Below are 12,746 nucleotides of genomic sequence, written 5' to 3'. Positions count from 1 at the left end.
GAGAACCAGCCAGAGCTGTATAGAAACAGAAGTTGTTATGCAATTGAAGCTAACTTAGCATCCATTGAAACTTAATTATTACCAGCTTCTGATGTAAATTTTAATCCCCAGGGCAACCATTAAGAAAATAGCAAAAATGTAAAGAAGGGAACCGAAATGATATACACACACAAACTTATACACACAAGGAAGGAAGTAAGGGAATAATTACAAAACAAAAAAGATAGGCATATAAAAAATAAGTAGCAAAATGGTAAAAGTAGTTCTTTTATCAGTAGTTACTTTTATCTGACTCTGAAGTGGATTAAATTCTCCATTAAAAGGCACTTATTGGAGGAATAATTTTTTAAAACTATGATTTCACTATATGATATTTATAAAAGACTTCCTTTAGAGCTAAAGACACAAATAGTCTGGAAAGTATAATAAAGGGATGTGAAAAGGTATTTCATGCAAATATTAAACCTAGCTGGATAGCTATACAGATAGCAGACCAAATAAACTTTAAGTCAAAAATTGATAGGCGGGGCGTGGCGGCTCAAGCCTGTAATCCAAGCACTTTGGGAGGCCAAGGTGGGCGGATCACAAGGTCAGGAGATCAAGACCATCCTGGCTAACCTGGTGAAACCCTATCTCTACTAAAAAATACAAAAAACTAGCCGGGCGATGTGGCAGGTGCCTGTAGTCCCAGCTGCTAGGGAGGCTGAGGCAGGAGAATGGCGTGAACCCGGGAGGCGGAGCTTGCAGTGAGCTGAGATCCGGCCACTGCACTCCTGCCTGGGCGACAGAGCAAGACTCCGTCTCAAAAAAAAAAAAAAAAAAAAAAAAAAATTGATATCAGAGATGTTGAAGGATGGTAAATATTGGGGTTAATCCATCAAGAACATGTAACCGCTATAAAAAATATGGATCAAATATCAAAGCCCCAAATATTTTGGAGCAAAAATTACAAGGAGGTACAGTCCTACTATAATAAAGAATTCAATGCTCTCTTTTTAATAATGGATAGAACAACCATACAGAAGATCAGTAAGGAAATAAAGGGCTTGAACAACACTTTAAACCAAGATTATCTAACCTATGGAACACGGACTGCATGTGGCTCAGGATGGCTTTGAATGTGACACAACACAAATTTGTAAACTTTATTAAAACATGAGATTTTTTTGTATGTGTTTTCTTTTTTTTTTAAAGCTCATCAGCTGTCATTATTGTTAGTGTATTTTATGTGTGGCCCAAGACAATTCTTCTTCCAGTGTGGCCCAGGGAAGCCAAAAGATTGGACACCACTGCTGTAAACTACACCGAACAAGCATGGAAAGAAAACTGCACTCAGTAAAAACAGAATCTGTACTCTTCTCAAATGTACATAGAATATTCTCCAGGATAGACCACATGTCAGGCCACAGAACAAGTCTCAGTACAAAGCTAGAACTCATAAAACTGTGTTCTCACACCACAATCGAGTGAAATTGGAAATCAATAAAAGGAAAACTGAAAAACTCAGTTTTAAATGAATTTTAACTTCCTTATTGAGGTATGATTGACATAAAAAAGCTATACATATGTAATGTATACAATTTAATGAGTTTAGAGATAAGTATACACCTCTGACACCACCACTGCAATCTGTCATAAACATATCCAATGCCTCAAAAAGTTTTTTTCTGCCGTCTTTATTATTTCATATTTTTATAATACAACCTAAGAACTACTGTCTTAACAAATTTTTAAGTATACAATACAGAATTAACTATAAGCACTGTGTTATTCAGTAGATCTCTAGGACTTTTTCATCTTGCATAACTGGTACTAATTACTACCTCACCATTTCCCCACTCTGCACCTAGCAACCACCATTCTATTCTCTGTTTCTATGAGTTTTACTGTTTTCAGTTCCTCATGTAAGTGGAATCATGTATTTGTTCTCCGTGTGGCCTATTTCATTTATATAATATACTCCAGTTTCATTCAGGTAGTCTATGGCAAATAGCAGAATTTCCTTCTTTTTTAAGGCTGAGTAATATTCGTGTGTGTGTGTGCGCGCCACATTTTCTTTATCCAGTCATTCCTTGATGGACATTTAGACATGACTTGGCTATTAAGAATAAAGCTGCAATAAATATGGAAGTCCCTATCTCTCTTCAAGATCGTGATTTTAATTCTTTTGGGTATATATCCAGTAGTGGAATTACTAGATCATAGTCGTTTTACTTTTACTTTTACTTTTATTTTTATTTTTATTTTTTCCTGAGATGGAGTCTTCCTCTGTTGCCCAGGCTGGAATGCAGTGGCATGACCTCGGCTCACTGCAACCTCTGCCTCCCGGTTTCAAGCAATTTTCCTGCCTCAGCCTCCTGAGTAGCTGGGAGTACAGGCGCCCACCACCACACCCAGCTAAATTTTATGTTTTTAGTAGAGATGGGGTTTCACCATGTTGGCCAGGCTGGTCTTGAACTTCTGATCTCGTGATCCGCACACCTCGGCCTCCCAAAATGCTGGGATTACAGGTGTGAGCTGGTGGCCTATTTTTAGTTTTTGAGGAACCTCCATACTGTTTCCATAGTGGCTGCACTAATTCATATTCTGACCAACATTGTACAACAGTTCCCTTTTCTCCACATCCTGGACATTGCTTGTCGATTTTTTTTTCTTTTTCTTTTTTTTTTTTTTTGAGACAGCGTCTCGCTCTGTCACCCAGGCTGGAGTGCAGTGGCGCAATCTCGGCTCACTGCAAGCTCCGCCTCCCGGGTTCACGCCATTCTCCTGCCTCAGCCTCCTGAGTAGCTGGGACTACAGGCGCCCGCCACCACGCCCGGCTAATTTTTTGTATTTTTAGTAGAAACGGGGTTTCACCGTGGTCTCGATCTCCTGACCTTGTGATCCGCCCGCCTCGGCCTCCCAAAGTGCTGGGATTACAGGCGTGAGCCACCGCGCCCGGCTGATTTTTTTTTCTTTAATGGTCATCCTGATATATGTGAGATCATATTATGTTGTTGATTTGCATTTTCCTGGTGATTAGTGATATTGAGCACCTTTTCATATACCTAATGGCCATTTTTATGTTCTCTTTGGAAAAAATGTCTGTTCAGCTCTTTTGCCCATTTTTTATTGGGTAATTAGTTTTTTTGGCTCTTGAATTGTAGGAGTTCCTTACATTTTTTGGATATTAACCCCTTCTCAGATACATAGTTTGCAAATATTTTCCATTCCATAAGTTGCCTTTTCGTTTTGTTGGTTGTTTCTTTTGGTGTGCACAAGTGTTTTGGTTTGATGTAGTCCCACTGGTCTATTTTTGCTTTTCTTGCCTGCGCTTTTGGTGTGATATCCAAGAAATCATTGGCAAGATAATGTCAAGAACATTTTCTCCTGTGTTTTCTTCTAGGAGTTTTACAATTTCAGGTAAAACTAAAGACACAAGGTAAATTGAGTAAATTTACCTTGAGTCTTTAGTCAATTTTGAGTTTATTTTTATTTATGGCATAAGATAAGCATCCAGTTTCATTCTTTTGCATTTGATGTACAGATTTCCTAGCACTATTTACTGAAGAGAGTGTCTTTTCTCCATTATGTATTCTTGACACACTTGTCAAAGATCAGTTGATTTTATATGTGTGAGTTTATTGCTGGCTTTGTATTCTAGTCCTTTTGTTTTGTGTCTGTTTCATGCCAGTACCATACTGTTTTGATTACCATACCTTTGTAATACACTTTGAAATCAGGAAGTGTGATACTGCCAGCTTTGATATTCTCGCTCAAAATTGCTTTGGCTCTTTTGGGTCTTTATAGTTCTATATGATTTTTTTTTTTTTTTTTGAGATGGAGTCTCACTGTGTGGCCCAGGCTAGAGTGCAGTGGCGCGATCTTGGCTCACTGCAAGCTCCGCCTCCCAGGTTCACGCCATTCTCCTGCCTCAGCCTCCCGAGTAGCTGGGACTACAGGCGCCCACCACCACGCCTGGCTAATTTTTTGTATTTTTTAATAGAGACGGGGTTTCACCGTGTTTTGCCAGGATGGTCTCGATCTCCTGACCTCGTGATCTGCCCGCCTTGGCCTCCCAAAGTGCTTGGATTACAGCGTGAGCCACCGCACCCGGCCATAGTTCTATATGAATTTTAGGATTATTTCTTATATTTTTGTAAAAAGTGCCACTGTGATTTTGATAGGTATTGCATTGACTCTGTAGATTGCTTTGAATAATATGGACATTTTCATAGTATTAATTTCCTAAGTTCTTGAACATAGAATATCTTTCCATTTATTTGTTTTGTCTGCTTTAATTTCCTTCATTAGTATTTTATAGTTTGCAGCATGCAAGTCATTTACCTGTTTGGTTAAGCTTATCTTATGTTAAAGTCACATGGGGAGTGACTGCTTAATGGGTACGGCATTTCTTTTGGAGATGATAAAAATGTTTTTGAACTAGACAGAGGTGGTGGTGTATAACTTTGTGAATGTACTAAATGCCACTGAATTATACTTTAAAATGGCTAATTTTTTTGTTTTATTTTGAGGTGAAGTCTTGCTCTGTCGCCCAGACTGGGGTGCAGTGGCATGATCACTGCTTACTGTAGTCTCCACCTCCCAGGCACAGGTGATCCTCCCACCTCAGCCTCCTGAGTAACGGGGACCACAGGCCCATGCCACTGTGCCCAGCTAATTTTTAAAAATTTTTTGGTAGAGATGGAGTCTCACTTTGTTGCCCAGACTGGTCTCAAACTCCTGAGCTCAAGAGGTCCTCCCGCCTCAGCCTCTCAAAGTGCTGAAATTACAGGTGTAAGCCACTGCACCCAGCCTAAAATAGCTAATTTTATGTTACGTGAATTTCATCTCAATTAAAATAAAATCAGGGATATATAAGTTGCTTACATTAACTCACATAAATCAGTCACATCACTCTGGCCAAGTGAATATTTACACCTCTTTTCTGTCATTTTGTGTGAAAATAAGAAATTTTCCTGTGTCCACTTGGTGAAGTGTGTTTTTATTTCAGGGACTGTTTACATTCAAGGATGTGGCCATAGAATTCTCTCAAGAGGAGTGGGAGTACCTGGACCCTGCCCAGAGGGCCTTGTACAGGGACGTGATGTTGGAGAACTACAGGAACCTGCTCTCTCTGGATGAGGATAACGTCCTTCCAGAAAACGGTAACCACTCTTCTACATCTTTACATTTTTCCTTGTGAGTCTCTTGGGAGCCCCCAATATGCTTGTCTGAATCTGATCCCTGTTCTGAAAGGGGAGATTGAAACTTTTTGATTCAGAGTGGAAATGCTTCATAATGTGGCATATAGACTTTAAACTTCCCCTTTCGTCAGAAGTTCTGCACGTAACCAGGTTTGATGAGTGGTGGTTCCAGAACATCAGTACTTACAAAACCTTATGGAAAACACTTTAAAGTATCTGGTATCATGGGTTTATCCCTGTGCCTTTGAGTCAGTAGTTTTTTCAGAGTCTGCATATTTAAAATAATCCCTAAGCATTCAGAAGAAGGCAGTTAGTTGACTGATTTATTAAATCGTTTTGGGAAATCGTTTTCCAGACCCATCTGTAATATCCTCTCTTCATAGCTGAACAAAGGGCTGGGAATGTATCCAGGAAAAGCACAACACATCATGTTCCTTTTTTCTTTATAAGTTGAAATCTTTCCTGAGCTGAATATTATCTTCATTTTTGGAGCATAGGAAAGAGTCCTAGACTATGGAGAGTGAAGTGAAAATAGTGGAAAAATCAGGTAGGTCGGAATATGAGCACAAATAAGCACTCGGATGGCCACAGAGTAAGCTACTCCATTGAGTATTGTTTGGGAAACTCTGCAAATGGGAAAGATCAGTGGGAAAACAAAAGTTTATTTCTTATAAGCTCTCAAATTAAAGTCCACACCCCCTCCCACTGTCCCCCAACACAGTTATTCAAATGTGTAAAATGTTGAACTCCAACTCTCCCATGATGCCCCAACTCATGCAGACACAAAAGCAAAGGTACTATCATGACCTGCAATACTCTGTTTGGCCCCCTGATCATTTTGGTCTTTTGGTTTTGAGAGGGACCGAGATGGCTATTTTTAAGGACTGTCTTTTTGTGTATATAATTTCATCTGATATGTGGTTTTCAGTCTGTGCAGATCAGAGCTGGGGCCTTTGTAGCCCTGGCTCCAGAACCTATTCAGTTTCTATTCCCATTTCTTATACCTGCGAGAACTTTTCAGGAAAATGGGAAAACAATGGCTCCCCCAAGATGTATCTGGGGTTCCCTGAAATTTCAAAGACTGTCAGTCTCTCTACTTGTTCAAGCCCCTTGGCCATTCCTTCAGTTCTGCTTTTGCCACATGTGTGTGTCTAAAGGGGAGGCTTTTCAGATTGTTACTCAGCAGTAATATAAAGTGGACCTCAAGCAAACTCCAGCAGACCTGCAGCTGAGGGTCCTGACTGTTAGAAGGAAAACTAACAAACAGAAAGGACACCCACACCAAAACCCCATCAGTATGTCACCATCATCACAGATGAAAGGCAGATAAAACCATAAAGATGGGGAAAAAGCAGTGCAGAAAAGCTGGAAATTCAAAAAATCAGAGAGCATCTCCCCCTCCAAAGGAACGCAGCTCGTCGCCAGCAATGGAACAAAGTTGAACGGAGAGTGACTTTGACGAGTTGAGAGAAGAAGGCTTCAGTCGATCAAACTTCTCAGAGCTAAAGGAAGAACTACGTACCCGCCGCAAAGAAACTAAAAACCTTGAAAAAAGAATGGATGAATGGATAACTAGAGTAATCAATGCGGAGAAGACCATAAAAGAACTGATAAGAGATGAAAACCATGACACAAGAATTACGTGACAAATGCACAAACTTCAGTAACCGACTCGATCATCTGGAAGAAAGAGTATCAGTGATTGAAGATCAAATGAATGAAATGAAGCAAGAAGAGAAGTGTAGAGAAAAAAGAGTAAAAAGAAATGAACAAACCCTCCAAGAAATATGGGATTATGTGAAAAGACAAAATCTACATCTGATTGGTGTGCCTGAAAGTGAAGGGGGAAATGGAACCACGTTGGAAAACACTCTGCAGGATATCATCCAGGAGAACTTCCCCAACCTAGTAAGGCAGGCCAACATTCAAATTCAGGAAATACAAAGAACGCCACAAAGATACTCCTCGAGAAGAGCAACTCCACGACACATAATTGTCAGATTCACCAAAGTTTAAATGAAGGAAAAAATGTTAAGGGCAGCCAGAGAGAAAGGTCGGGTTACCCACAAAGGAAAGCCCATCAGACTAACAGCAGATCTCTTGGCAGAAACCCTACAAGCCAGAGGAGAGTGGGGGCCAATATTCAACATACTTAAAGAAAACAATTTTCAACCCAGAGTTTCATATCCAGCCAAACTAAGCTTCATAAGTGAAGGAGAAATAAAATCCTTTACAGACAAGATAATGCTGAGATATTTTGTCACCACCAGGCCTGCCTTATAAGATCTTCTGAAGGAAGCACTAAACATGGAAAGGAACAACCAGTACCAGTCACTGCAAAAACATACCAAATTGTAAAGACCATCAACACTATGAAGAAACTGCATCAACTAATGAGCAAAATAACCAGCTAATATCATAATGACAGGATCAAGTTCACACATAACAATATTAACCTTAAATGTAAATGGACTAAATGGTCCAATTAAAAGACACAGACTGGCAGATTGGATAAAGAGTCAAGACCCATCAGTTTGCTGTATTCAGGAGACCCATCTCACATGCAGAGACACACATAGGCTCAAAATAAAGGGATGGAGGAAGATCTCCCAAGCAAATGGAGAACAAAAAAAAGCAGGGGTTGTAATCCTAGTCTCTGATAAAACAGACTTTAAACCATCAAAGATCAAAAGAGACAAGGCCATTACATAATGGTAAAGGGATCAATTCATCAGGAAGAACTAACTATCCTAAATATATATGCACCCAATACAGGAGCACCCAGATTCATAAAGCAAGTCCTTAGAGACTTACAAAGAGACTTAGACGCTCATACAATAATAATGGGAGACTTTAACACCCCACTGTCAACATTAGACAGATCAACGAGACAGAAAGTTAACAAGGATATCCAGGAATTGAACTCAACTCTGCACCAAGCAGACCTAATAGACATCTACAGAACTCTCCACCCCAAATCAACAGAATATACATTCTTCTCAGCACCACATCACACTTATTCCAAAATTGACCACATAGTTGGAAGTACAGCACTCCTCAGCAAATGTAAAAACAGAAATTATAACAAACTGTCTCTCAGACCACAGTGCAATCAAACTAGAACTCAGGACTATGAAACTCAATCAAAACCGCTCAACTACATGGAAACTGAACAACCTGCTCCTGAATGACTACTGGGTACATAACGAAATGAAGGCAGAAATAAAGATGTTCTTTGAAACCAATGAGAACAAAGATAAAACATACCAGAATCCCTGGGACACAGTTAAAGCAGTGTGTAGAGGGAAATTTATAGCACTAAATGCCCACAAGAGAAAGCCAAAAAGATCTAAAATTGACACCCTAACATCACAATTAAAAGAACTAGAGAAGCAAGAGCAAACACATTCAAAAGCTAGCAGAAGGCAAGAAATAACTAAGATCAGAGCAGAACTGAAGGAGATAGAGACACAAAAAACCCTCCAAAAAATCAATGAATCCAGGAGCTTGTTTTTTGAAAAGATCAACAAAATTGATAGACCACTAGCAAGACTAATAAAGAAGAAAAGAGAGAAGAATCAAATAGATGCAATAAAAAATGATAAAGAGGATATCACCAAGACCCCACAGAAATACAAACTACCATCAGAGAATACTATAAACACCTCTACGCAAATAAACTAGAAAACCTAGAAGAAATGGATAATTTCCTGGACACTTACACTCTCCCAAGACTAAACCAGGAAGAAGTTGAATCCCTGAATAGACCAATAGCAGGCTGTGAAATTGAGGCAATAATTAATAGCCTACCAACCAAAAAAAGTCCAGGTCCAGACGGATTCACAGCCAAATTCTACCAGAGGTACAAGGAGGAGCTGGTACCATTCCTTCTGAAACTACTCCAATCAATAGAAAAAGAGGGAATCCTCCCTAACTCATTTTATGAGGCCAACATCATCCTGATACCAAAGCCTGGCAGAGACAAAACAAAAAAAGAGAATTTTAGACCAATATCCTTGATGAATATTGATGCAAAAATCCTCAATAGAATACTGGCAAACCGAATCAGCAGCACATCAAAAAGCTTATCCACCATGATCAAGTGGGCTTCATCCCTGGGATGCAAGGCTGGTTCAACATATGCAAATCAATAAACGTAATCCATCATATAAACAGAACCAAAGACAAAAACCATATGATTATCTCAATAGATGCAGAAAAGGCCTTTGACAAAATTCAACAGCCCTTCATGCTAAAAACTCTCAATAAATTCGGTATTGATGGAACATATCTCAAAATAATAAGAGCTGTTTATGACAAACCCGCAGCCAATATCACACTGAATGTGCAAGAACTGGAAGCATTCTCTTTGAAAACTGGCACAAGACAGGGATGCCCTCTCTCACCACTCCTATTCAACATAGTGTTGGAAGTTCTGGCTAGGGCAATCAGGCAAGAGAAAGAAATAAAGGGTATTCAGTTAGGAAAAGAAGAAGTTAAATTGTCCCTGTTTGCAGATGACATGATTGCATATTTAGAAAACCCCATCGTAGTTAGGAAAAGAAGAAGTTAAATTGTCCCTGTTTGCAGATGACATGATTGCATATTTAGAAAACCCCATCGTCTCAGCCCAAAATCTCCTTGAGCTGATAAGCAACTTCAGCAAAGTCTCAGGATACAAAATCAATGTGCAAAAATCACAAGCATTGTTATACATAAGTAACAGACAGAGAGCCAAATCATGAATGAATGAACTATTCACAATAGCTTCAAAGAGAGTAGAATACCTAGGAGTCCAACTTACAAGGGATGTAAAGGACCTCTTCAAGGAGAACTACAAACCACTGCTCAGTGAAATAAAAGAGGACATAAGCAAATGGAAGAACATACCATGCTTATGGATAGGAAGAATCAATATGAAAATGGCCATACTGCCCAAGGTAATTTATAGATTCAATGCCATCCCCATGAAGCTACCAATGACTTTCTTCACAGAATTGGAAAAAACTGCTTTAAAGTTCATATGGAACCAAAAAAGACTCCGCATTGCCGAGACAATCCTAAGCCAAAAGAACAAAGCTGGAGGCATCACGCAACCTGATTTCAAACTATACTACAAGGCTACAGTAACCAAAACAGCATGGTACTGGTACCAAAACAGAGATATAGACCAATGGAACAGAACAGAGCCCTCAGAAACAATACCACACATCTATAACCATCTGATCTTTGACAAAAACAAGAAATGGGGAAAAGGGTCCCTATTTAATAAATGGTTCTGGGAAAAATGGCTAACCATAAGTAGAAAGCTGAAACTGGATCCTTTCCTTACTCCTTATACGAAAATTAATTCAAGATGGATTAGAGACTTAAATGTTAGACCTAAAACCATAAAAACCCTAGAAGAAAACCTAGGTAATACCATTCAGGACATAGGCATGGGCAAGGACTTCATGTCTAAAACACCAAAAGCAACAGCAACAAAAGCCAAAATTGACAAATGGGATCTAATGAAACTAAAGAGCTTCTGCACAGCAAAAGAAACTACGATCAGAGTGAACAGGCAACCAACAGAATGGGAGAAAATTTTTGCAACCTACTCATCTGACAAAGGGCTAATATCCAGAACCTACAAAGAACTCAAACAAATTTACAAGAAAAAAACAGCCCCATCAAAAAGTGGGCAAAGGATATGAACAGACAATTCTCAGAAGAAGACATTTATGCAGCCAACAGACACATGAAAAAATGCTCATCATCACTCACCATCAGAGAAATGCAAATCAAAACCACAATGAGATACCATCTCACACCAGTTAGAATGGCGATCATTAAAAAGTCAGGAAACAACAGGTGCTGGAGAGGATGTGGAGAAATAGGAACACTTTTACACTGTTGGTGGGACTGTAAACTAGTTCAACCATTGTGGAAAACAGTGTGGCAATTCCTCAAGGATCTGGAACTAGAAATACCATTTGACCCAGCCATCCCATTAATGGGTATATACCCAAAGGATTATAAATCATGCTGCTGTAAAGACACATGCACACATATGTTTATTGCAGCACTATTCACAATAGCAAAGACTTGGAATCAACCCAGATGTCCATCAGTGACAGACTGGATTAAGAAAATCTGGCACATATACACCATGGAATACTATGCAGCCATAAAAAAGGATGAGTTCGTGTCCTTTGTAAGGGCATGGATGCAGCTGGAAACCATTATTCTCAGCAAACTGTTGCAAGAACAGAAAACCAAACGCCGCATGTTCTCACTCATAGGTGGGAATTGAACAATGAGATCACTTGGACACAGGAAGGGAAATATGCACCAGGGCCTATTGTGGGGAGGGGGGAGAGGGAAGGGATAGCATTAGGAGATATACCTAATGTAAATGATGAGTTAGTGGGTGCAGCACACCAACATGGCACATGTATACATATGTAACAAACCTGCACGTTGTGCCATGTACCCTAGTACTTAAAGTATTACAATAATAATAATTTAAAAAGAATCTGTGCTCTGTCTGTTCACCTCTCCCTCCCCCTGGCACCTGGCAACCACTGATCTCTTTACTGTCTCCACAGATTTGCCTTTTCCAGAATGTCATATAGTTGGAACCATATGGTATATGGCCTTGTCAGATTGGCTTCTTTCACTTAATAATGTGCATTTAAATTTCTTCCATGTCTTTTTATACCTTGATAGCTCATTTCTTTTTAGCACTGAATAACATCCCTTCATTGCACACACTGTGTAAAGAATGACTTTATACACTTCATTGCACACACTGTGTAAAGAATGCTTATACACAGGACAGCTTACGCAGGACAGCAACATGATCTGGTCACTGTCTAAACAACATGTGCAAGACAAGGTGACTCATGCTATCTGAGAGCAGTGGTGCTGTCACACTATAGGTGACACAGCTCAAGTGCCATATCTGCCTTGAAACATTGCTTCCTACATTCCTGGTACTTGCTGTGACTTATAATCTGTCCTGCCCTGGGTGGGCAGTGGTGCTTAATGCTATGAACATGGCATCTTAGGCTGCACAGGCAGGTTCAGATTCTGCCTCTCATATTTGTTTTCTGTGTGAGCGAGGGATAGATATGTAAACCTCTTCAGCCCTTTGTTGTGGTATGAAAAGGTGTAATAATTTACCTCAAGAGGATTTAAATCAATTAATGCTGTTAGAGACCTTCATAACTTGCATAGCATTTAGTATGCTTTGAAAAGTTACCTTTATTAATAAGATATGTCAAGTGTCTGTCATGTTTCTTATGAGATTGACCTTTGCCTGCATTATCTTACATGTTTTATTTTTTGTAATTTTTTTCATATCAACATTTTCTCTGACGCTACATAATAAAATGTTAAAGCACATAGCTTTCATTATACATATATATTTTTTTGGCCATAGAACTGGAAAACTAGATGACATTTCCTAGTCAGGGAGTTTCTCTGTATACTGATATGATATAACTGCAGGCGTGAAATTATTTCAGACTCCCCTCCTAATTCTTCATCTTTATAATAATGTGCATTTACTGAAGC

The 12,746-nt window shown here is 39.3% G+C and overlaps 1 protein-coding gene across 5 annotated transcripts in view; it reads left to right on the top strand.

Annotated features, from left to right (window-relative positions):
- Positions 1–12,746, top strand: part of LOC105497327 (zinc finger protein 677) — a 36,131-nt gene that overhangs the window by 7,361 nt on the left and 16,024 nt on the right. For all 5 annotated transcript variants that reach the window (XM_071087728.1, XM_024797778.2, XM_024797775.2 and 2 more), the window contains one exon: positions 4,994–5,147. In XM_071087728.1, coding sequence (XP_070943829.1) covers positions 4,994–5,147 — 154 coding nt within the window. The remainder of the gene's footprint in view (positions 1–4,993; positions 5,148–12,746) is intronic.

The sequence above is a fragment of the Macaca nemestrina genome, chromosome 20 (genome assembly GCF_043159975.1).
Source record: "Macaca nemestrina isolate mMacNem1 chromosome 20, mMacNem.hap1, whole genome shotgun sequence".
Taxonomy (NCBI): Eukaryota; Metazoa; Chordata; class Mammalia; order Primates; family Cercopithecidae; genus Macaca; species Macaca nemestrina.
The sequence above is the reverse complement of the archived record's forward strand: the minus strand, read 5'-3'. Positions and strand labels throughout refer to the sequence as shown.